Source organism: Neodiprion pinetum, chromosome 1, assembly GCF_021155775.2.
Source record: "Neodiprion pinetum isolate iyNeoPine1 chromosome 1, iyNeoPine1.2, whole genome shotgun sequence".
NCBI lineage: Eukaryota > Metazoa > Arthropoda > Insecta > Hymenoptera > Diprionidae > Neodiprion > Neodiprion pinetum.
In genome coordinates, this window is record NC_060232.1 from 24528531 (window position 1) to 24549267 (window position 20737).

A 20737-nucleotide genomic window follows, 5' to 3' on the forward strand; every position below is an offset into this window, starting at 1 on the left:
CGGACAACAAGAGAACCACGCCGCTCTGTAGAAAATTGGCTTCGTTGCCAGACCTGACATAAATACCGTGGTCGGCCCCCGCTGTTGCTTTCTCTATTTAATTAGGGCTACAACTCTGTGCAGGGACCGCGTAGTCTATCGCGATAAGTCTATGGTTTAATCTATCAGCGCAGTCAGCTGCAATGGCGTACTGCGCGTGCGTTTGCACAAAAAATTACAAAATTATTACGTTCTCCCACGTGCGTTCTAATAAAATAACATTCTGGGTTACAAATAAAAAGTTATTCAACGAACCCAAAGTCAGCAAATGAATTGCAAACTTCAGTAACTTTCCAGACTTCGATCTTTTGCTGATTTTTTTTTTTATATATATACTCAATGTCGCTGCTACCAATCAATGGGAAGAACCTTCGGTATTTGAAGACGGGGGAAAATAAATTCCGCATTCTTATGAACTCGACAATCTTTATTGAAATGAAAACAGGTTTAAGAATATTTCGGTACAAAAATCAAATATCAAGATATGTGCCACAAGTACTTATAATCTGTATTGATCCGGCCTTTACGCATATTATATATCTAAGAATATATTCTCCATAAAATCTTCTGAAATTTCGTTATCACAATTACTCAAAACTTCTTTGAAATATTTACCTGGTCTAGTATTATATTGACATTCAATTAGTTCGCTACTCTCAATACTAGTCTTTGGTTTCATGCCATAATAATTATCTATAAACTCGAAAACGGACTCTTTGGTTTGCAAATTATTAAAATAGCATCTTTCTTTTTTGGGAAGAATCTTCTCAAGCATGAATACCAAATGGTGATGCATGCATATAAAATGCGTTGGAATGCTTGAAGTAATGTCTAACCAATCTTGAATGCAAGCTAATGGCGTTTCTGAAAACCCAGAATAGAGAGCTGGATTAGTCAAAATTCCATTTGCAGACATGACACCTTGACATTGGACATTTTCATACATATATTTTGCATCTCGTAAACTTTTAACATCTCCATTAGCAATCAAAGGTAGCTGGATAGAGTCTCTGACAAGTTTCAACCCCTCAAGATCAATTGATTCGTTACGCATTTGTGGTGTTCTCGCATGAACGGTGATGAAAGATAAACCTGCTTTCTCTAATGTCTGACAAAACTCTACAGTCTTATGAATTTCTTTGAGTAACCTAATTTTGACGGACACTGTAAAAGGATGAGGTATTCGATTTCGAACTTGTAGTACTAAGTCTTTAACTAGTTGAGGTTTAGTTAACAAGTCCACACCATAGCCATCTTTTATAGCCCACCGCTGCGGGCATCCACAATTTAGATCCACCCCACCAACATACCTGTTGACAAATAAAAACTTCAAGTAAATGCAGTGAACAAAGACATGAACCCCATTATCTCTTACACACTTTGTACAAAATCTCTCATTTTGAGCTTAGGATTATCCTTTCATCATAACAATCTTGTAAATACTTACGGTGCGACCATTTCAGCTGCTCCAACGAAATCACCAACTGTCTTTGCTGCAAACTGAGCGATCAGTGGTATGTCATTTTTGTGTGTAGTGAATTCATTGTTGCGGGCCTTTGCAGACTGCACGAAAGAGTCAGCCATTATCATCGGGGTGAAGCATAAGTCGCAATTGTATTTGCGAACCAATGTCCTGAATTGCAATCTGTAAATGGTTTAAATCGTTATTACAACGATATCGACCTCACAGTGTCAGCTGTCCGTCAGATGAGGTTAATGTCAACTTCTTGTTTTTACTCGATTGCAACTTTACGAACTTGCTGTATCTAACCATGGGAGCGCAGACTTTCGTCATTCGTGGTTCTTGTAACAGTTCTAGAATATCGGTCATCATTTCTTATTACAAATAACACTTGAAAATCAAGCCAATTGTTTTTTTAAATGAGTATAGCGACTGACTTTTCCAGAAGGGATTATTGAAAAATACTCAAATGTATTTGACCGACTTGATATATTTGAAACCGGTAGTAGTTTACTGTTGCCTCTACCATTACCTACAGACCAGAATAATACATGTTATCAAGAAGCCTTCAAAGATGAGCAGCTTTTGAAGCGAACCAACCGACGAAAATTACTCAATGCTTTGACGCTGTTTTCTCACATTCATTCAAAATTCAAAAAATTCTCCCGATGATTAAACAAACTGAAATATTAATGCAAAAATAACCGCCCCCGGGTGGGCTCGAACCACCAACCTTTCGGTTAACAGCCGAACGCGCTAGCCAATTGCGCCACGGAGGCACGTCGAGTATGATGTCATTACAAACTGTGTAATATTTGATCCTTGGATAACAATAGCTACTCCATTATTAATATTTCATAATACTTCGAATGAATAAAAATAAATTGGATAGTTCCTATTTAGGTGCCACAGTCTCTTTTATATCATATGTCGGAGGGAATCGTTCATGAAATAATCATATAACATAACCGTTCTAATTTAATAACGGATCTTGAAAGAAAACTAAAGTCTTTGACACACTTATCCATTTGAGTGTGCTGTTATGATAAATCTGTAAGTTGTAAAAAGGAGTCATTCTTAATTCACCTCAAATGTTTCAGGGGGTTTAACACAAGCAAATCGATCCAAACCTCGCCGTGGAATGATGGCGGGTGTATACGACCACGGTCTACATTTGGCGAAGTGGGAATAAAGCTTTTTGTAAATTTTATTATAAAAAATTGAACCTACAGAAAATTTTTATCACATTTTTACTAACGTATCGATACTGTTACGGCAATAAATATCCCCTGTAAAAAATAAATGAATTTTCTATCGGAGGTAATTTTTTGGCGGGAAGCATCCCAGACAGGGGAGAACCTGGCGGCACGATTTGCAGTCATTCACTCAGCCTGGTCCGCGGACGTCACAGCCACAACTGCGTCTCCCGTAGCCCCGTCCCGCGCGCAGGCCTTTGTCTCCAACGCAAACCTGAGGTAAGTCCCGTCTACGTTTTCTCTACAAATATTTTATTTCTACTCGGATAAATTTATTTTGGGGGGTCAAAAATCGGCAAAAATTCTTAGTTTATTAGTTTAATTTTACTCAGATTTTTGTTTACCGCTGGCTATAATACTAGCAGAGATATTAATTGAAATCTAAAATTCACCAACGCGTACGGGTGATGCCATTTGTAGCTATGGCGTCTCTCGGCAGTCAAGCCTTCATTGAATTATTTTCCACGCAATTTCGTGAACGTATCTTTGGACTGACCTTTGTTGAAACTTTTGTAGGAAAAAATCACTCGGTAAAAATTTATCGCTGCAAAGTTGTTTTTTTTAATTCCGTTCGAAGCTTCGTTCAAAGGGTGGGCTCAATCGGGTAAATACATAAATCGCATTAAACAAAGCGTTTTGAAAATGGCGGGCGCGGAATTTTTGTAAAATATAACACGGTTGATTTTGAAAGTCAATTTTTTCATAGTGTTTACAAACTTTTTACTGCAATCGGTGAATAGGCATCGTAAAAAATCAACAAATACGACACTTTGGTGACGACTTTTCTCTGAAGATTCTACTTTTCTTCGGTACGTAGTTGTGTATACGACGTAAACCTAGCTTTCCTCCGTTGCGCGCGCTTCTAGAAAGATATTTTGCAGGGGTAGGTTCAGTGGTAGAAGCTGTGAAAATCGATAGATACCACTAACATCGGCGTATTCACTGTAAACCTCATTAATTATCGCGAAAAACGGGTTAAACTTTCCACTTCAATACGTGAAACAACCTGTAAAATAATAATCTAGAAAACTGCCTATCACTTAATCGGGCGGGGATATTCACGAGATTCAACTGACTATTTCGTTGTAGCTTTCGATTTTTTCAACAATTTTATTCAAAATTTGGAAGAAATAATCGTGCGAAAGAATCCTAACGGCGCATATCGTAATAAAACTCATCCTGCAAGTTGATATATCCGCATGAGTGACGTCATATCGAATGTATTCCATTATTGTTTATACACGCGAGTCTGGAGGGACGCCACAGGGATGCCAGAGTCATTTTCCCTCCTGCGTCCGCGGGAAGCGCCATCTTGAAAAGTAGTCACTACAAAATATGTAAACAATCCGAAAGACCTTTCTTTTTTACTTTTGCGCACCAGTATCAAGTGGATTGAATTATTAGTATATTTACGAGGTACGGGTATGTTTAGCGCTTTACCTATAGATGAATATGATGGGAACCGGCTACTCATCGAAGGTATAAATAGTAGTCTGTGTTACTTTGCGTAGTACGCGTTACGGACATGGCGCCATTCTAATTGATGCCGACCATAGCGCTGCATCCATTTTGTGGAAGGTTGAAGAGCTACTGTGGTAGAGTGGGCAAATTTGATTGCCAATTATCTTGTTAATGATTTCGATCATGATGGGCGGGGAAACATACACCACGAACTCTTCTCTCACACTTTGACCATCACTTCACTTTTGCTTATTTTCAACTACTTTCAATACGGAATTTTCGTTTAGTTAATATTTGGACTTGTAAACGACTGTGTGATATTAAGAATTGATGAATTTTGATTAGGAAGTATAACAAGAAGACCTCGCTCATTTCTCAAATATATTAACAAATTATGTCATGTTATGTGATGTCTATCTCATAATTGAATGCTGAAGAATATTTTTATGTGTATTATTGTACAATGATGATGAGTAGAAGCAAAAATCTTGTTGATAATTTCCCGATAAAAATCATTCTTTACACTCTTGATTGTTTGAACATACCAGAATGCCATTTTCACAGTACTTAACATTCGTACAATTTAATTAGTATCTAATGCAATTTATGAGTACTTTGATTATTGAAACAATCTTGGCGACGATTGCGTCCGAATTTTTAATTATTAACGATGACCGAAGGTTTGGAAGTTATTAAAACCGTATGTGCACTGAAATGTTTCAGATTGCTGATTTAAAGTCCATTCCACAGAGCAATAAAGATGTCAGACGACGGTTCACCGGTTGTTGAAGATAAGAAGAAGCGTGGTCGTCCAGCAAAAAGCCCTGTCAAAGAAGCAAAGAGGAGAGGCAGACCGCCAGTGGAAAAGAACAACGTTGTAACCAAGTCTGACGATGACGATGATGCCCCAGTACCTGTCAAAAGAGGCAGAGGGCGCCCAAAGGGAACGCATAAGAAGAAGGTATAAACTATGCAAGGCAAAATCTGCAAAGCAACTAGAATTCTTATATACTCCTTCAAGTTATAACCAATTATCCGCAACATGTTGTTATTGTGTTACAAAATTACTTTTAGATTTCAAGATTATTCATACCAATCCAAATATTCTTAATTAATGAAAATTCGTCATTGACTTTCATAGGCTAGTGCAGTAAAAGTTGCAACTGCGCCGCGTGGCCGTGGTAGACCGAAGAAGGTAGAAGAAAAGCCAGAAAGCACTGGTGAGGAAGAAGATGAACAGGAGGAAGAGGAAGAGGAGAATTGAAGTAGCTGAGTCACCCTAGCTTTGATTCACTCTCAGATACCCTTGAAAAAAATCCTCGTTCCTTTATTTTAAGTTTTACTATTCCATAACTTGTTGAAAGCTCACACCAAGTGACACCGAAATTCATAATATTCCGAATTTAATAACAAAAGGAGGTAGAGAGAAAAAGTTTTAAAAAAGTAAAACAAAAAAAAATGAGAAAATGAAAAAGCTAACAGAAGTTATTTGAGAAGCCAAGCTTTCAAAGAACACTACTTGTATAAACCGTATGTAATGTATTTTTTAGTATTTAGACACGTTTTGATTTATTACTAAATATTGAAAATGTGAACAAACATTTAAGACTTTAGGCATCCAAGCCCGGGTTCATCTGTACTGTACGACCCAATTTCATTTTTAAACAATGGTTTTTAGTATCTTCAAATACGATTATATTACCTTATGGCACTTCTATATATTAATATTATAAGTAAAAATGGCTCTGCTCCGAAATATAAGAAGCAACTAACTTCGTAATCACTAAATATCCGTAAACCTGGTGGAGTACTTTCCATGTGAAAAGATGTAGAAAGTATTGCTACAATGTCAAACAAAATCTTATTTCTGATTAAACATACATTGTGTGAATGTCAAATTTGTATTAAATAAACTATAAACAAAATAATTTGTAATAATTTATTCCTTTTTAGGAGTCCTCGCCGTTCTTTGTGTTGGGGAGTTTATATTCGACCTGTGTACCTAAGTAATGAATTGCATAAGGATTTGCATGCAGGAATTAACTGCAGAGAATAACTAGGGGAAATCATTTGTGCATTTTATTATGCAAAAATAAGTAGGCATAATAGGATACGTAAGTTACATAATTAATGTGGGCTATAAACTATTAGTAGATAATACTGAAATTGATTTACTTGAAATAGGCAATCAGATATCGTTTACATTTGATTTCACTATATTACATGCTATGGACTAGATAGTTTTTATTCATACAGTGCCAACGCTGTATTCTTCGTTATTCATAATATTGCAATATATGTACGAACAATATAAAAGTTAGATTATCTTTGGCTGATTGTACGTAGCAGTGATTAATGCTACTATACATTTACATGTTAATGCTGTACCTACTAAGTAAAACTTTTCGTTACTTTAAGCAACTGAAATAATACTAATTATAATTAATAATCGCTTTGAGTAAAAACGTGTCAACGTCAAGTGTGATGAATATGTGCTAAAATACTTTACGATCTATATCACGTGTTGCAATTTAAGATGAACAGAATGGTGCTGGCTACACGCAAGTGATTTGCTTAGAGATTTCTAAATGTCTATAAATTACAGAGCTCATATTCAAATAAAAAACTTACTTCAGCTCCAGCCTTACAAATAAACGTCTCTACCTATTAATACGAATAAGATTCTTTACTAGATTGGATTCTTTCGTTACATGTACGTATATCTACGTACACACATGTATATAATTAATATCAAGTGAATACTATTACGTAGTAATAACGATCATAACTATTTTAAAGGATTATAACTTTGGTTCAAAATAATACGACTCCTTCAGTGGCTGCTGAACAGTTCTGCATTTTCCTCCGTGTCCATTGATTGATAGCCTTGCTGAAAACAATAGTTTGATTTTTATTCGAAAGTCAATGCATATACTTATTGATAAATTCTGCTTACTCTCTTTTGACGAGTATCGAAATTCTCATCTAGCAGCTCAGTTTCCCAATCATCTTCTCCCTCTTCGCCAGGATCAAAATTGTATAATGGCATTAATCTGTGCCTCAATCGTTCCAATTTACGCTTTCGTGATATAATCAATACCTATAAAGACACACATAATCTTAGATTGCTTATGATTTCAAGTCTTGGTGGAATATCCATGAGTTTATCTATGAGTATTCTTGAAAAAACAGTATATTCTTGTGTATGCACAATGCCATATCGGTTGAAATGTCTGTGTAAAAACTAAATCGAAATTTCAGTCAAATTTGTAATGTACAAAACTGATGTCTACCCATTAATTTGTCACAAATACTAACACACATGTGAATATGTTATCAGTGACATGGACATCTTTTCTATATAGCCCTACCAAATGTGGTTATTCCTCCGCAAATTTTGAATTATTAAAACACGGATTACAATCAAAATTTCTTCATAGAATTCAATTGATTAGGTATTCAGTTCATACAAAATTATATTCCTTATAGCAATGAATGATGTGTACAAATGAACAATTTTCTTCAATTATCTTATATCATGGTGTCTATCAAACTTTACATTTCACTCCTGGAATTTTATTATCTCAACTTGCAAGATGCCACATGAAATGGTTTGAAGAAATAATTTGGCAAATGGTGTATGTGATTTAATTTGCCAGCAGAATTTACAACATCTGTTTCAGATGATTAACTTATTATGTGTAGTGTGATCCAAGAGCTTAAGTCTTTAGCACTGTGATATCGTCACCCAAAATCATACTCCAATGATTTAAGGGTATTACCTGCTCATATTCAAAAACAACGTTATGTGGGTTTCGAAGTTGAAATATACATTTGGGTCACCTCTTGGGCGAAACTTGCAAATTTAGTACTTGGATTGGAAATGAGTTGGTTCAAAATGAGCTATCTAGCATTGTCGTTAACATGCAGTAATGTTCCTTTAATGTTTAGCCAAATTGGTAACCTAGATGAATAAATGATTCTCAATTCAAGAGCAAACCAATTAAAATTGATCTAGAAGCTGGTAATTTATTGTGTATAAATTAAAGCATTGTATAATGACTCCATCCACTTTATACGCTACTATAATAATTTTCAATAAAATCCTTACCACAGCAGATAGTATTACAACGAAGATCATAACTCCTAAAGGAACAAAAATATACTGGACTCCTTCAGGGGGTCCAAATTCATCGAATGGTTCTTCCGTCGTAGAGCAGATAGTACCTTTGGTGGTAGAATCAATGGGGGAAGATTGGGTAGAGTTTGTTGCACCATCAATAGCTTTGGTCAGGTTTTCGATGATGTCAGTAATTCTGCTGGTATTTACCACACTTGTTGACATTTCAGTTTGAATTTGTTCTGGAAACTCTGTTGATGTACTTTCATTTGTAACATCGTAGAAAGCAGATGTAGATTCCCAAGATAAACTTGATAAGTTATTCAACAAAGTTGATGGGAAAGTAAAGTTGTCAGATGTACTTGGGTCCACCATGACTTTATCTGTTTCAGAAAAGACGGCTTGAAGAAATTTACGATTGTAAAAGTAGGTACAGTGTGAAAAAAGGTGCACAATAGTAGGTCATACAATGACATATCGTGTTTTTAGACTGTTGCCTGCTGGCCAATAACAAATGAATGTTGGTTTGAGATTGTCGTGCAGTAATTATGCGAGGTGAAAATATCAGTTTTTAGACTCTTGTAGTAAGAAATGCAGTAAGTATAAACAAAGTATAGCTTTATACCTCTTGCAATGAAAGTGACGAGTTTCGTTTGAGGTTAACAACAAAAGCAACGACCAGTGGACGACTCGATTCACGATCGAAACATAATTATGTTCAACATTTAATAATTTTTATTTACAATACTGGAGACGAGTGCATGCTTTGTAATGAGGAAGTTCAGGAGAAAGACGTGTTATGACATTTTGACGTTTCCGTTTATTACCAACGAGGCAAAACCGTGGGTAAAATCTTTGCCAGAACGATGCAGCAGGCAAGCATGAACCGAGTATGTATCAGCGTGGCCACTCGTCGCGATTCGTTTTGTTTTTTTTTTTACAACTCAGCTCCGTATCGTCAGATCAGTGGGATCAGTGGTACTGTCGATGTTCGTACTTGTAAAAAAAATTCGATTCTCAATGGCGTAAGACGTAAGAAGTAATTGAGTAATTCTATTGTTCGATGATATTCCGTCGTTGTTGATTTATCAACGAAACGGGCAACACGGTAACGGTTTGACGTAACAGGAGAAAACATTGATGACTAGGTTGGATTAAAATTAGCTGGTTTCTGTGTGCGTGTACGACATACGTACGCGTCCAGCACGTATACCTCTGTGGGGCACGAAAAAAAAGACAGAAGAAAAAAACAAATGATAATGCAAAAAAAAAATAAGACAACGAAAAGTTTAAATGGCGCCAGTGAAAGTTCCGCATAGTACCGAGAGAGCGCGCAGTTTGCAGTAAAAAAAAAATGGTGATGATTTGGGTGTAGTCGGGTGATTTTCTGCAAAATAAATGTGAGTAAGAGTGAATTAAGAAAGTTACAGTGTTGTTAATTGATTAGCAACGAGCTTAAACTATATGGATATGTGTAGAGGATCGGAAGGCCAATGAGAATGGTAAAGACGGTCAATTTATTCCCGATAAGCCAGTCGTGTAGGTGCCTGTCGCTCGTGCATCTCTGCATGACAAGTACCGATGCTCGCTTGCTCCTTTCGACGTTTTTATTAGTCAAAAGTATTGTTATACCTAGGAAATATACGACTCGTGAAAACGTATCCCTACTTCGAATATTTACCGAGCTTTTTTGGGGTCAGACAGTGCGTAAAATACGCCCTGACGCGATATTTTTGGGATAGATGTCACATTGGGGACGGATATGTGTTGGTGGGTGGTTGATTTTAACTCTCTTGAACGTGTGTCACTAGAATGTGCACGTACACACACTCGCGTGCAGTACGCACGAGAATTCTGAAGCCTTGACACTTGCTACATCTGTCAAAAATTTTCAAACTTCATTATTATTTATCAAGTGATGATATTTGTCGTTTATTGTTTTAACTCTGATGAGTGTCGTGTTACAACACTTTGTCACAAATTGAATTACACAGTACACCTTCAACAGTGATTATTTCTGCCTCTTCTACCTGCATAAGTATGTACGTATGCATTACACAGTTTTAAGACTTACTTCTACCTATATTAGTAAAGTTTTTAACAAATTTTCAAATCAACGCCAAATCAGAGATTTAAAACATACAACATATTCTGTGAAGATGATTGGTCAATTTACTAATCATTAAAGTAGCTCATTAAATCCTAAACGGAATATAACATAAAATAACAGATCATCGTATAGTGTGACAAAGATGATAGATTTTTAATGACTTTCAAAGAATTTCACAGCAGCTAGCCTTTGATAAAAATAAATATGCAAATTAATACCTTGAAATTACTAAGCAGAAGGCGTATTTCTGTCACACTGTCGTATTAGGTGTAAGCATATACAACGCATACACGCATACAATATAAAATATAACCTATATAGGTACATTTAAACAACATTTATAATTCAATATCTAAACTACACAACATATATTGTGTAGTCCATGACTATACCTAGGGCACATTACCTAATAAGAACTGGCATATATGGTTATCTTGTCAGAACATCTTGTACTTACTGCAATATATAATACATGCGGACATATATGCTTGTGACCCGAGCCATTTAATTAACTGGTACGATCAGGCAGAAGAAAGACCATTGCCACTGGTCTTCCTATCTATTTATGTCTTTGAAGCTTCAGTAAGAAGCTTTTGTGCAATTTTCTATTAATGTGACGATAATTTGGCAGGTCAAGCTTTCCTTTATTTACATACTCCAACTTTTCACTGTAGATACACTCTAAACTATTGATGTTGTGTATGTGTTTGGTTAGATGATCATACTAATCAAAGTAGTTTCAAAACAGACAAATTGTGAAATACAGATTTGCAGAGGCGGTGAAAGTCGGTTAAATTAAATTTGATTAAAATAATACCCCTTATGATTGCAACAAACTTTAAACCTAATAATTTGACCCTTGAAAGCATAATTACTAGCATTATTAAGGTAGTCGAATTATTTATTTTATTTTATGACCGTCAAATGCTTGTGTTTGTCTATTTGTTATAGATCGTTGCTGATTTAGTTGAAATATAAATTCTGAAGAACAATGTCAATACTTGACTACAGATGTGAAGTACAAATTGAACTCAGCTGTTAATTTCTGTCATAGACTGAGCTTAATTTATAATTCAATTTGTATTTCACGCACTATTATGAAGAAAAAAGAAAAATACAAGCAGTAAAACTATGGATATCGAAATATTTTGTAAAAGAGACATTTGGAATGATTTGGATAATTAATTGTCCAGTTTTAGAAAACTAAACAGTAAATGTCCAGGTGTAGACTTATTTTTTAAATTTTTCCATAAAGATTATGATATCTTCACTGTCCAGAAATGTGACAATTTAGTAGTGATTTAGTTGGCTAGAAATGAATAAACACTGTACAAAGTCAATGTGTGATTAAGGTGTTCAAAAACATAATATTTGTTTTCCACTTCTATGACTTAAATCTGTTATTCCCAAATCCAAGTTTCAACATCTTGTAATCTAAGTTTTGAATTGACTTGCAGTTTTTTCTGTTAAATAACAAGTAAAACAGCACACATATTTTTCTACACTAGATAACTTTTGAATGGAAAATTGTAAAGACAGTTTGATAAAACTGTTATAAAGTTCAAAAAAGATGAACGCCTCTTAATATCAAAAATTCCTTTATTCTCACCCCTTGTTTGCCATGGTGAATCACATTTTACAGGTTTATCATGTACAGTAGACATATACTATTGGGGAGTATTATATATTTGCTGGATCTGTGATCTAACGGTTACAAGAAATAAAGGATTAACTTATGGATTTTAATGAAAATATATCGTGGAGTGCTGGTTGAACTAATTGCCCATAAAGAATTCAACTTGGTTATCGATGTTTTGAATATTTCAAGTGTGATAATCTTGGCTTTTTTAATGTGAATATTTAAGTCTTTCATGGTGGATTAGTTAGGACGGCACTGAAAATAGGTTGGGCCAATTTTATCCGAGACTCATTCAAATTAGCATCAGCTGAATTGAAAAAAAATCTGTCCAAAAGTACAACTCTGTATCAATTAGAAGTGGTGTCTACTATGTGATTGAAGTTACTAACGTTACTGTAACGATGTATGTTGAGGAAAAGTCATCACTTCACACCATTAAAATTGTCTGAAATTTAGTAAACCATACTGAACCCATATTTTTCAAAGCCAACTTCTTAAAAGTCATTCTAAAACTATAAAATAATGAATTGCCTCCTGATGCTTAGTGACATTAACGTTACTTACCTCAACCTCGTTGCCTACAAGCAAGTTCTTTGCCCATTTTGAGCAATACCGATTTCTGGGACACTTTGAGTTTAATTTTTTTTCCAAGTCCAGTCTTCAAGTATTTGAATAATCCAAATTACGGAGTGTACAAAAACAAAATTCGTTTTAGGATCATAATTTCAAATTGAGATATGAGGAGTTACTATTTGACTCAGGTGTTTATCTTTTTATTTGGAGTCAATTTTCTAGATCCGTGTAATAGAAATTATGCAATAAGATAATCGATAAATTCTTATCATATTGTATGATTTTTATGTTGAACAGAATGTTAGCGCAAAGAATATGACGAGGAGCTGCCGAGGCAAGAAAAAATCGAAAGCAGAAATCAACTGAGCACCACACGGTCTTTATCTACAGTCCACAACAATCAACAACCACGACGACTCCAACCAATCTCCAATTAAATATCGTTCGTCATTTACTCCGTGCTCGATAGTATCACTAAAAATTTGGCAATCAATTTTGAATCATCACTCAAGATGAGCAAAAATTCAAAAATTTGAGTAACGCATTACTAACGAGAACCTTTAAATTTCTTTTCTTGCAGAAAATCTTATTAATATTTTTATTTGGTTTGAATTAAAAAAAAATCCACAAAAGTCACTAAAACTAAATAATGTCAACTTAAATTCAGTAATTTACATTTAAATAAATTTGGATTCATTAAATTAATATATCTATTGAACGTTTCTTTTAGTAATCCATCAATTCAACATAAAAGCAAAATAGACTTTGACATTCAACAATCAATAACGTAACATTAATTGTAAAATAAAACACGCAAATTTCATTGCATCAAATGACTCGGCTCAGTGTTACAAAAAGTGTAATGTCTTATTTGACGTATGATTGTCGATTGAAAAATACTACGCAGTTCAGAGTTTCGGCGATTGTTATTTTTGGAACACCTGGATTGGACTTGGCATAAAACTTGGGCTAAAAGAAGTATAAATATCGACCTGGAATTGAATGAGTAAATAACCCAATCTTAAAAAATATTTCATAAACTGAGCAGACTTTGATTGGATAGGGAACACGTGTAATTAGAGTTTCTAAAACGAAACGAGTAAATACAGCTGCCATCTAAAGGGATTTCCTTTTTTTAATTTTCAGTAAAAATACCGTAAGGGAATATATATTTTTGTTTTAGAGACTTGTTACAATTAAAGGGAATTATCTATAGCCATAAAAAGAAGATATTATAACTGGTTTGAAAAACATTTACTACGTCCCAATAGTTTTTTTTTTTTTATTTAGGAAAAGACAGAACAAGTAAGAGAAAAAATTACAACAGATGAAATATCTTAAATCTTTTGGTAGCCGTCCAACGTAAAATTTGGAAAGGGGAGAACATAGGATAGAACCAATTCCTTTTCAAGTTGGTTGTGTACGTGCAATGCCGAGATGCTGTAATGAGAGAAAAACATCGAGTCCGGTGACCAACAGTAACCGCAACAACAGCGAAGATATATCATTATTGCGTTCAAACACTTTGGAACGCAACAGTTTTTCCATTTCGTGTCAATCGGAGCCGGACGACGATCTACGAGTTGTAGAAAGGTCTCATAGAAGACTTCGGTGTGACTTGAGTCCAGTACCCACTAGCACCAGCCTTAGCTTTAAACTTCTCAGTATAAAGGTACGCAATCAACGAAGGTGAATTGTCCAGTTCCGTTGGAAACTTCATTATCTTTATTTATTACAAGGCTGGTAGCAAGTTACTTTTCTCACTTTTAGCCACTTATGATCACACTTGACTTGATTTTTCCATGTTGTAACCGAGCAATGCACTCAAGTTTCACCTCAATATCATATTTGCACCCAAGTTTTTCACTCATCTGTATATAAATAAAACGTATATGGTATATTTAGTAAATTCCTTCGACAGAATTGATAAAATGATCACGAATCTAGATATAATTCAATTTATCATCATACATCAAAGATCGCACATAAAAACCCACTGAATGAAAGTAGTAACTTATTTGTTATCATATTGCATGTTTTCAATAATGAAGTTCACCGGTTACATTTTCACATCGTATCGTCACTTTTCACTTTCTTGATGATAGTTATCCTAACTCTGTTATCACCCCAATTATAAATATTGGTTCTACGGAATCTATATAAATCCAGAGATATTCATTTGATACGTTTCATTCTTCTTTCTATTCTATTCATATTCATTTGATAGTACTGTTTTTTTACTGTCATGTTGGGGCAGGACAAAGGGCACACTTAAAGTAAATGCTTGTTTTTTTTTTTTTTGGGAATGGAAATGGATAATGTAATAGTCTACTGTTTTTTTTTACTCAAGCAGTTATGCTACAGTTACATTCTTTTCTTGAATGGCGAATTCCTTAATTGATATTTCAAAGCCTTATCGAAAGATAGGGTGCAGCTTACGCTTGAATATCATCGGGATATTTAATATATAAGATATAATTTTCCAAGGTTTTTTTTTTCTTAACAGAAACTAGGCCTTAGCAAGGATGTTTTGCTAAAAGTAGTATTTTGCGTGAGAAAAAGAGTAGAAATTGAGTCCATCAGAATATTATCTCAAATAAAATGATGAAATACTTAAAATTGAAGAAATGCGAAAATATATCTTATGTGGAAACATTTGATCGATCCAATTGCGCAGATTTACACAAATATTTTGTTTTAAAAAAACTCGATTGTTCTCGATTGAAACAATTTCTCTATTATCATCCTGCATTTTGATATCCAATGACTATATCGTTATCGAATTTTATGATTCGTAAAGCTTCCTCAATAATTCATCATTCCATGCCATCAACCATTATCTTTATTCCGCAACAGAATTCAATATAGAAAGATTATTCTTTCTACTGGCACATGATTCATGATTAATTCGTAACATAATGAGGAAAAAATTGTAAAGTGTTATGCGACATGTCATCACAATACTTGCAATACAAATGTATTGAACTTTGATGTAAAGTCAATACGAGTTAACTTTGAATAATATTTGTTTTTCCATTAGAGTCACATCTCTCTTTATTTATATTATTGTTATTATTTCATTCAATTATCTCTCCCTAGCACTGTGAAAGTTCATAACATGAATAACATCAGTTCATAAATTACGTAAATTATATGTAAATACAAGTGGTAAGATGATGTTACTAATAGAAATCGCTGACTACAAATATCAATTTTATTTCTGTGGTAAAAAGTTCTTTCTTGAAATAATCGAACGTGTAACGATATGAATTTCCTAAACTAAATTAAAGTGATATTGAAAAACTTTTTCTTGGATACATTGCATTTGAACATGCGTTACGTTTTTAATTTGTTTATGCCTGTATAATGATGATTAGTTGATGAATGAATTTTATCTTTCCTTGCTTATAAAGAATCTAGACATTAGATAAAATTATATTCATAGAATAAAACAATGTTTATACTAGTATTTTACTTTTCAGGGTGAAAAAGGGAGTCAAGCCAGGCAATTGCAACAACAGGTGATAAGTGGAACTGGTGGTGGCGGAGGTGGTGGTGGTGGTGTTGGTGGTGGGCATAAGGAAAGCAAAAAGAAAGCAGCTATAGGCAACGCGGTGCGTGGACTGTTTCCATCTGGCCATAGCAGGCAGGACAGGTACAACCATGTCTGTATCAACAACCATGCTTTTATGCACCATCATTTCTCATATTTCGTTTATCATTTCATATTCATATCACTGTCGAATGTTTTGTTTAAATTTCATTTATTTATTTTTTTCCATTTCCTAATTCAGTTCCATTTGCAAGTACCAGTTTCTGTAAACGAGTTTATTCAATGTAAAAACCAAGTCTCCATTTAAAGTTATTGTTACCTATTTTCATGTACTTACCAACTACCTAGTGTTGTTCTCTCAACTGTTCTCCAATTGTCGCAAGTTTCAGTAATGAAAAAATCAAAAATTAAAGTATCTTGGACTGAATACTACGCCACATACGACTATTGTTAATGTAAATTGGCAATTTCCTGCTATTTTCATTATAGCAGGCTTAGTCATTTCCGTACTCACATTGTTTGCTCAAAGTTTAAAAGCAATTGTAATCTCTTGAAAAACTACGTTGTTCGATGCTACTTTTATATGACTCAATTTCTACGCAATATTCATTCGTAAATGATTTGTTACTGCAGGGTAATTTCTATTATTAACTCCCAATTGCGTATTGGCTTTACTTGCAGTCAGAAATGAAATCTATTGATATAATTTATTGCATCTAATCAGACTTGTTAAGTCATACTTCTATTCGGAGGGATTCCATCAAGGAAATGTTTCGGGTAATCAAGTATATATATATAAATATCATCGTCCAATATTACACGATCCTAAATATATAAATTACTACTGCTGTGACTGCTGGAGAACTTCTTGTAATCAAATGTTGAAGTAACTTTTATTTATGCCACGTGGAACGGTTTTTTTTTTTCAGTTCTAAATGGTTTGCCGTTCAAACACCAAGGCTACTTTTGCGTATAAAATAACTTGAATTACTTGGAAAATGAGTTATTGATTTTATTATGTGGAATATAGATCTATAGCAGTGTTCAAGACGATTATGACTCAAGCATACTGTGCTTTTAGGAAATTAGTTTCCAGTAATCCACTGGCTAAGAAACATTTAACATTTTCTTGAAACCAAATTTTTTTTGGTATTCACTTATTTCTATAATAAATTCGATTATTTCCGATGCTGAATGTTTAAATTAATTTTTTTTTATTATATTTCTTGGTTAATTATTGTGAAGCTTCACCGTTTAGGACTATGCGATATCTTTTTTAAATCTACATTTTTGGACTGGTGTGAAAGTATATTTCAATCAAGTTAAACTAAGATAAAAAGTTTGAAAATTAGATTTTAGCCAACTTGCCACCATCTTGAAGGTCTTTTAGAACTCGTTTTTGTCTTGAATTAAGCTGCCAATGTAATTCTTTGTCATATGGCTTCTATATCGATATAAACTCGTGATTTTCAATCTCATGCATTACACTGATTATTTCATCCACGGTTCATTTTACGGAATCAGTCACTCTTTAATGCTTGTAAGCTCAGGTATGCATTGTTGGATAATCGGATTGTTAATTTGTGTAATCTCACTTCTTGAAGTTCCATTTTCTGAAGCTCCAAACATACTTGCACTGAAGCTCATTACTATTGTTGCACTAATATTTCATAGTTTATAGTATCTTTGTCCCAATAAAATTAAAACAGTTTCTCAGGTCTAGAAATTGTAGCAAAAAGAGAGCCGAATAATGGTTACTTTTCCACTCTTTGAAAAATCTGTCTCTAAAAACAGAGTGATGTTGAAGTAAAATTCAATTTAATTTCGTATTGAGTAAAATCTCTGAAATAAAATGGATCATCGTTTTTACAAAAATTTGTGAACAAAAATATTTAACTGAAATTTATCTTTATTTTAAGAAGTTCGTGGAATTTTTAATGCTACTTCAAATATTATTCTGGGAGCAGGCTCTAAAAGTGTGTATATAAAACTTCTTTCTAGCCTGGTAAAATTTAACTGCAAGCAAACCAGAATAAATAAAAAAATTTAGTTTATATTTTCTTGACTATTCACATTCTTGATTATGGACTTTAACATTGAGTTGAGCTTTAATGATAAAAGAAAATAATTGAATAAATATACATCAGATAGTAATTAGTAATTCTTATGGAGTAAAAACACAATTTGTTAGTCGAATGTTTGGGGTACAATAAGTTCGTTGTTTATGGAAAATTTGTATTAGGAAGTGAGTTTACATTTAAGGTAATCAACAATTGATATTTGGTTGAAGTATTTTGGTACCATTACATCTATATTACAATTTGCGCAGTACGCCTTCTTCTTTCACTGGTGGTTTCTTTAGTTGTTCATATTATTGTAACTGGTCTACCGATTTAGTTCTTAGATATTAAAATACAACGGAGGGTAATCATGGAAATAGATGAAGACAGGCAATATTGACCAAGGCATAAGAGCTGAATAAAAGGATTCCCCTTATGAAAATAATGAAAGTCAATGTGCAGTTTCAAAATCAAGAGCTTTATTTTCTTTCCATTGAGAAAATCTCATTGAATTACACTAATGTATATCCTCATCAATTATTGTATAAGCAACAGAGATGTTTTACATGAGATGATTTTGTAAAAAATGGAAGCAAACGAAAGACCCTGGTTAATTATTGCAGGTGTGAAATATTCAGAAAATACCTTGTAGAAAAATTGAATTCAAATTGTCCAAGTCATTTTAAAATGTAAGTTCTAATAGAGCTTTTTTCAAAGGTGTCAGATGAAAAAAAAAAATTAGCTAAAAATTGTACCAAGAAAAGTGTATGTACAGTCATTTTGGTACTGCAAAGATATATTTTGATCATTATTATTTTTATCATTAGAATTTGTGTAATTATCGATGGATCAAACATTTTAATGATGGAATACATTGCTGGGAATATAGTCTCGGACAGTGCATTGACTTTAAAACACCAATAATTGTGAGACATTTTATCCAGCTTTTAGGGAATCAATCAATTTCCCACTCTGCATCTATTTTCAGAAATACTCCTCTTTTAATTGTGTACCTGTTAGAACAATGGAATGAGTTGAACTCACAATCAGCTATGATAGATTAATATTTCTTTGAAAGCTCAAGCATGTCTTATTTGATCACTTTCTTCAATTCAGAGATTAGCCAGTAGCGACTAAGAAATGAATGCTAAATGAAAATTGACTAATTTTTAGGTATGAGACAAGCAGGCAGCGCTCCCCAGGTGGGACCGGTGGTGGCATTGGCTTGTCCGGCTTGTGTCCAAGACTGGTGGCGAGTGGCGGCGGTGCTGGTAGCCACGGTGGTGTGGGGGTGGGGGTGGGCCACCTAGCCCCCCAAGAGGGGGGAGGCACATGTAGTGTTGTAACCACGCAAAGACACCACAATCATAATCACAACAGTAATCACGGACATAGGCGTCAGCGGAAGCTGTCCGTTATTTCTCAAGCTGGTTCCAGTACAAATAGCACCGTTGATCGAAAGGTTAGTGGCATTACTCGACTGTACTAATTGTTTCGACATAAGTCCATCGTTTTTTTGTTTTTTTTTCCATGTATTTTTCTTCAACTTTTTAACAAGTCTAATTATAAGATTAGTATGAAAAAAGTCATTCTGAATATTTCACAAAACTTATGGAATTAAGGTGTTTCATATTTTTTATTAATATGATCAAAGTTTCTAATTATATCTCCATCAATGATGTATTATTTTTTCAATTTTCTTAGAAGAAATAATTCATATTTACAGGTCTAATGTATCATTGTTTTAATAGCGTGCCATTTAATGAGTCATCGCGTATTTTAATTTTTAATATGTATGCGACATGCCACTCAGGGTTTTTGTATTCTTGTCTTCATGGCGCACCAGTTTTCGAACATGGTAACTTCCAACTTCAGTGTGTACCGTTAGTTGAGAAATATAGTTGCTATCTTAGTAAAAAGAGTATTTTTATATCACATATCTGTATAAAAAATAGATTTTCCGGTCGTTTGGTATATTTTATGTAGATAAGAGATTATAATTTTTCGTTTGTTCAATCTGACCAAGACATATAGAACATAGTTTAATGTTATTAGTTCGATTAGCACAATAATTATAAGGTAATGTTCACAGTTGATTGGCTTGAAACGTAACATTGTAATGTCATGTAAATTGTTGATTCTGAATTAAAAAGCCATTAGTCATTCTACTAATACGAAGTTTATTTGTTATTAAAGGAATGACTTGCTTTCTGGAAACGGTGTCCTGACAAAACAATGCTAGTTGTCTTTTAAGTTTAATTCTGTGAACACAAAATGCAATCTTTATTTTTAGCTAGTGTGATTGCAAACCTGTCATCGTCAAAGTTTAAATGGTTATTATTGTATTATTATATATAATATATTGAAAAAAAAAAAAAAAATCCAATCTAATCAGTTTTCAGAATGAAAGATTAGTCATCAATCGAAAATAGAATAAGAGCTTAAATGGTTTAACAATACTCAA

General features: G+C 33.9%; 4 protein-coding genes and 1 non-coding gene across 21 annotated transcripts in view; 2 read left to right on the top strand and 3 right to left on the bottom strand.

The window, feature by feature from the left end:
• Positions 1 to 453: 453 nt before the first annotated feature.
• On the bottom strand, positions 454 to 4529 carry okr (DNA repair and recombination protein RAD54-like okr). Of its 6 annotated transcripts, none has more exons than XM_046634111.2 (3): positions 4198 to 4529; positions 1487 to 1684; positions 454 to 1349 (listed from the first exon to the last, which is right to left on the bottom strand). In XM_046634111.2, the coding sequence occupies exons 2-3, from the start codon at positions 1627 to 1629 to the stop codon at positions 572 to 574; spliced, it is 921 nt and encodes a 306-aa protein (XP_046490067.1). In that variant the 5' UTR covers positions 1630 to 1684; positions 4198 to 4529; the 3' UTR covers positions 454 to 571. The 6 variants fall into 6 exon arrangements, with proteins under 6 accessions (XP_046490067.1, XP_068994144.1, XP_046490039.1 ...); XM_069138043.1 differs by lacking the exon at positions 4198 to 4529 and adding an exon at positions 2042 to 2228; XM_046634083.2 differs by lacking the exon at positions 4198 to 4529 and adding an exon at positions 2038 to 2228.
• Positions 2207 to 2280, bottom strand: TRNAN-GUU (transfer RNA asparagine (anticodon GUU)). Its single transcript has one exon. It is a non-coding gene; the product is annotated as a tRNA-Asn (tRNA).
• D1 (D1 chromosomal protein) lies at positions 2825 to 6146 on the top strand. Of its 2 annotated transcripts, none has more exons than XM_046634134.1 (3): positions 2825 to 2976; positions 4942 to 5179; positions 5360 to 6146. In XM_046634134.1, the coding sequence occupies exons 2-3, from the start codon at positions 4979 to 4981 to the stop codon at positions 5480 to 5482; spliced, it is 324 nt and encodes a 107-aa protein (XP_046490090.1). In that variant the 5' UTR covers positions 2825 to 2976; positions 4942 to 4978; the 3' UTR covers positions 5483 to 6146. The 2 variants fall into 2 exon arrangements, with proteins under 2 accessions (XP_046490090.1, XP_068994148.1); XM_069138047.1 differs by lacking the exon at positions 2825 to 2976 and adding an exon at positions 4542 to 4566.
• LOC124222782 (uncharacterized protein C3orf18) lies at positions 5777 to 9571 on the bottom strand. Its single transcript, XM_046634123.2, has 4 exons — positions 9535 to 9571; positions 8330 to 8721; positions 7175 to 7318; positions 5777 to 7108 (listed from the first exon to the last, which is right to left on the bottom strand). The coding sequence occupies exons 2-4, from the start codon at positions 8711 to 8713 to the stop codon at positions 7052 to 7054; spliced, it is 585 nt and encodes a 194-aa protein (XP_046490079.1). The 5' UTR covers positions 8714 to 8721; positions 9535 to 9571; the 3' UTR covers positions 5777 to 7051.
• Wnk (Wnk kinase) overlaps positions 8833 to 20737 on the top strand; it is a 46280-nt gene continuing 34375 nt past the window's right edge. For 5 of the 11 annotated variants that reach the window (XM_069137996.1, XM_069138020.1, XM_069138025.1 and 2 more), the window contains exons 1-5: positions 9314 to 9738; positions 12958 to 13666; positions 14014 to 14332; positions 16143 to 16315; positions 19447 to 19735. In XM_069137996.1, the coding sequence (XP_068994097.1) occupies positions 14090 to 14332; positions 16143 to 16315; positions 19447 to 19735 (705 nt within the window). In that variant the 5' untranslated portion in view covers positions 9314 to 9738; positions 12958 to 13666; positions 14014 to 14089. Of the gene's footprint in view, positions 8935 to 9313; positions 9841 to 9881; positions 10381 to 12957; positions 13667 to 13950; positions 14333 to 16142; positions 16326 to 19446; positions 19736 to 20737 lie in introns of those variants that run through there. The other 6 variants (XM_069138012.1, XM_069138006.1, XM_069138002.1 and 3 more) reach the window with 6 other exon arrangements.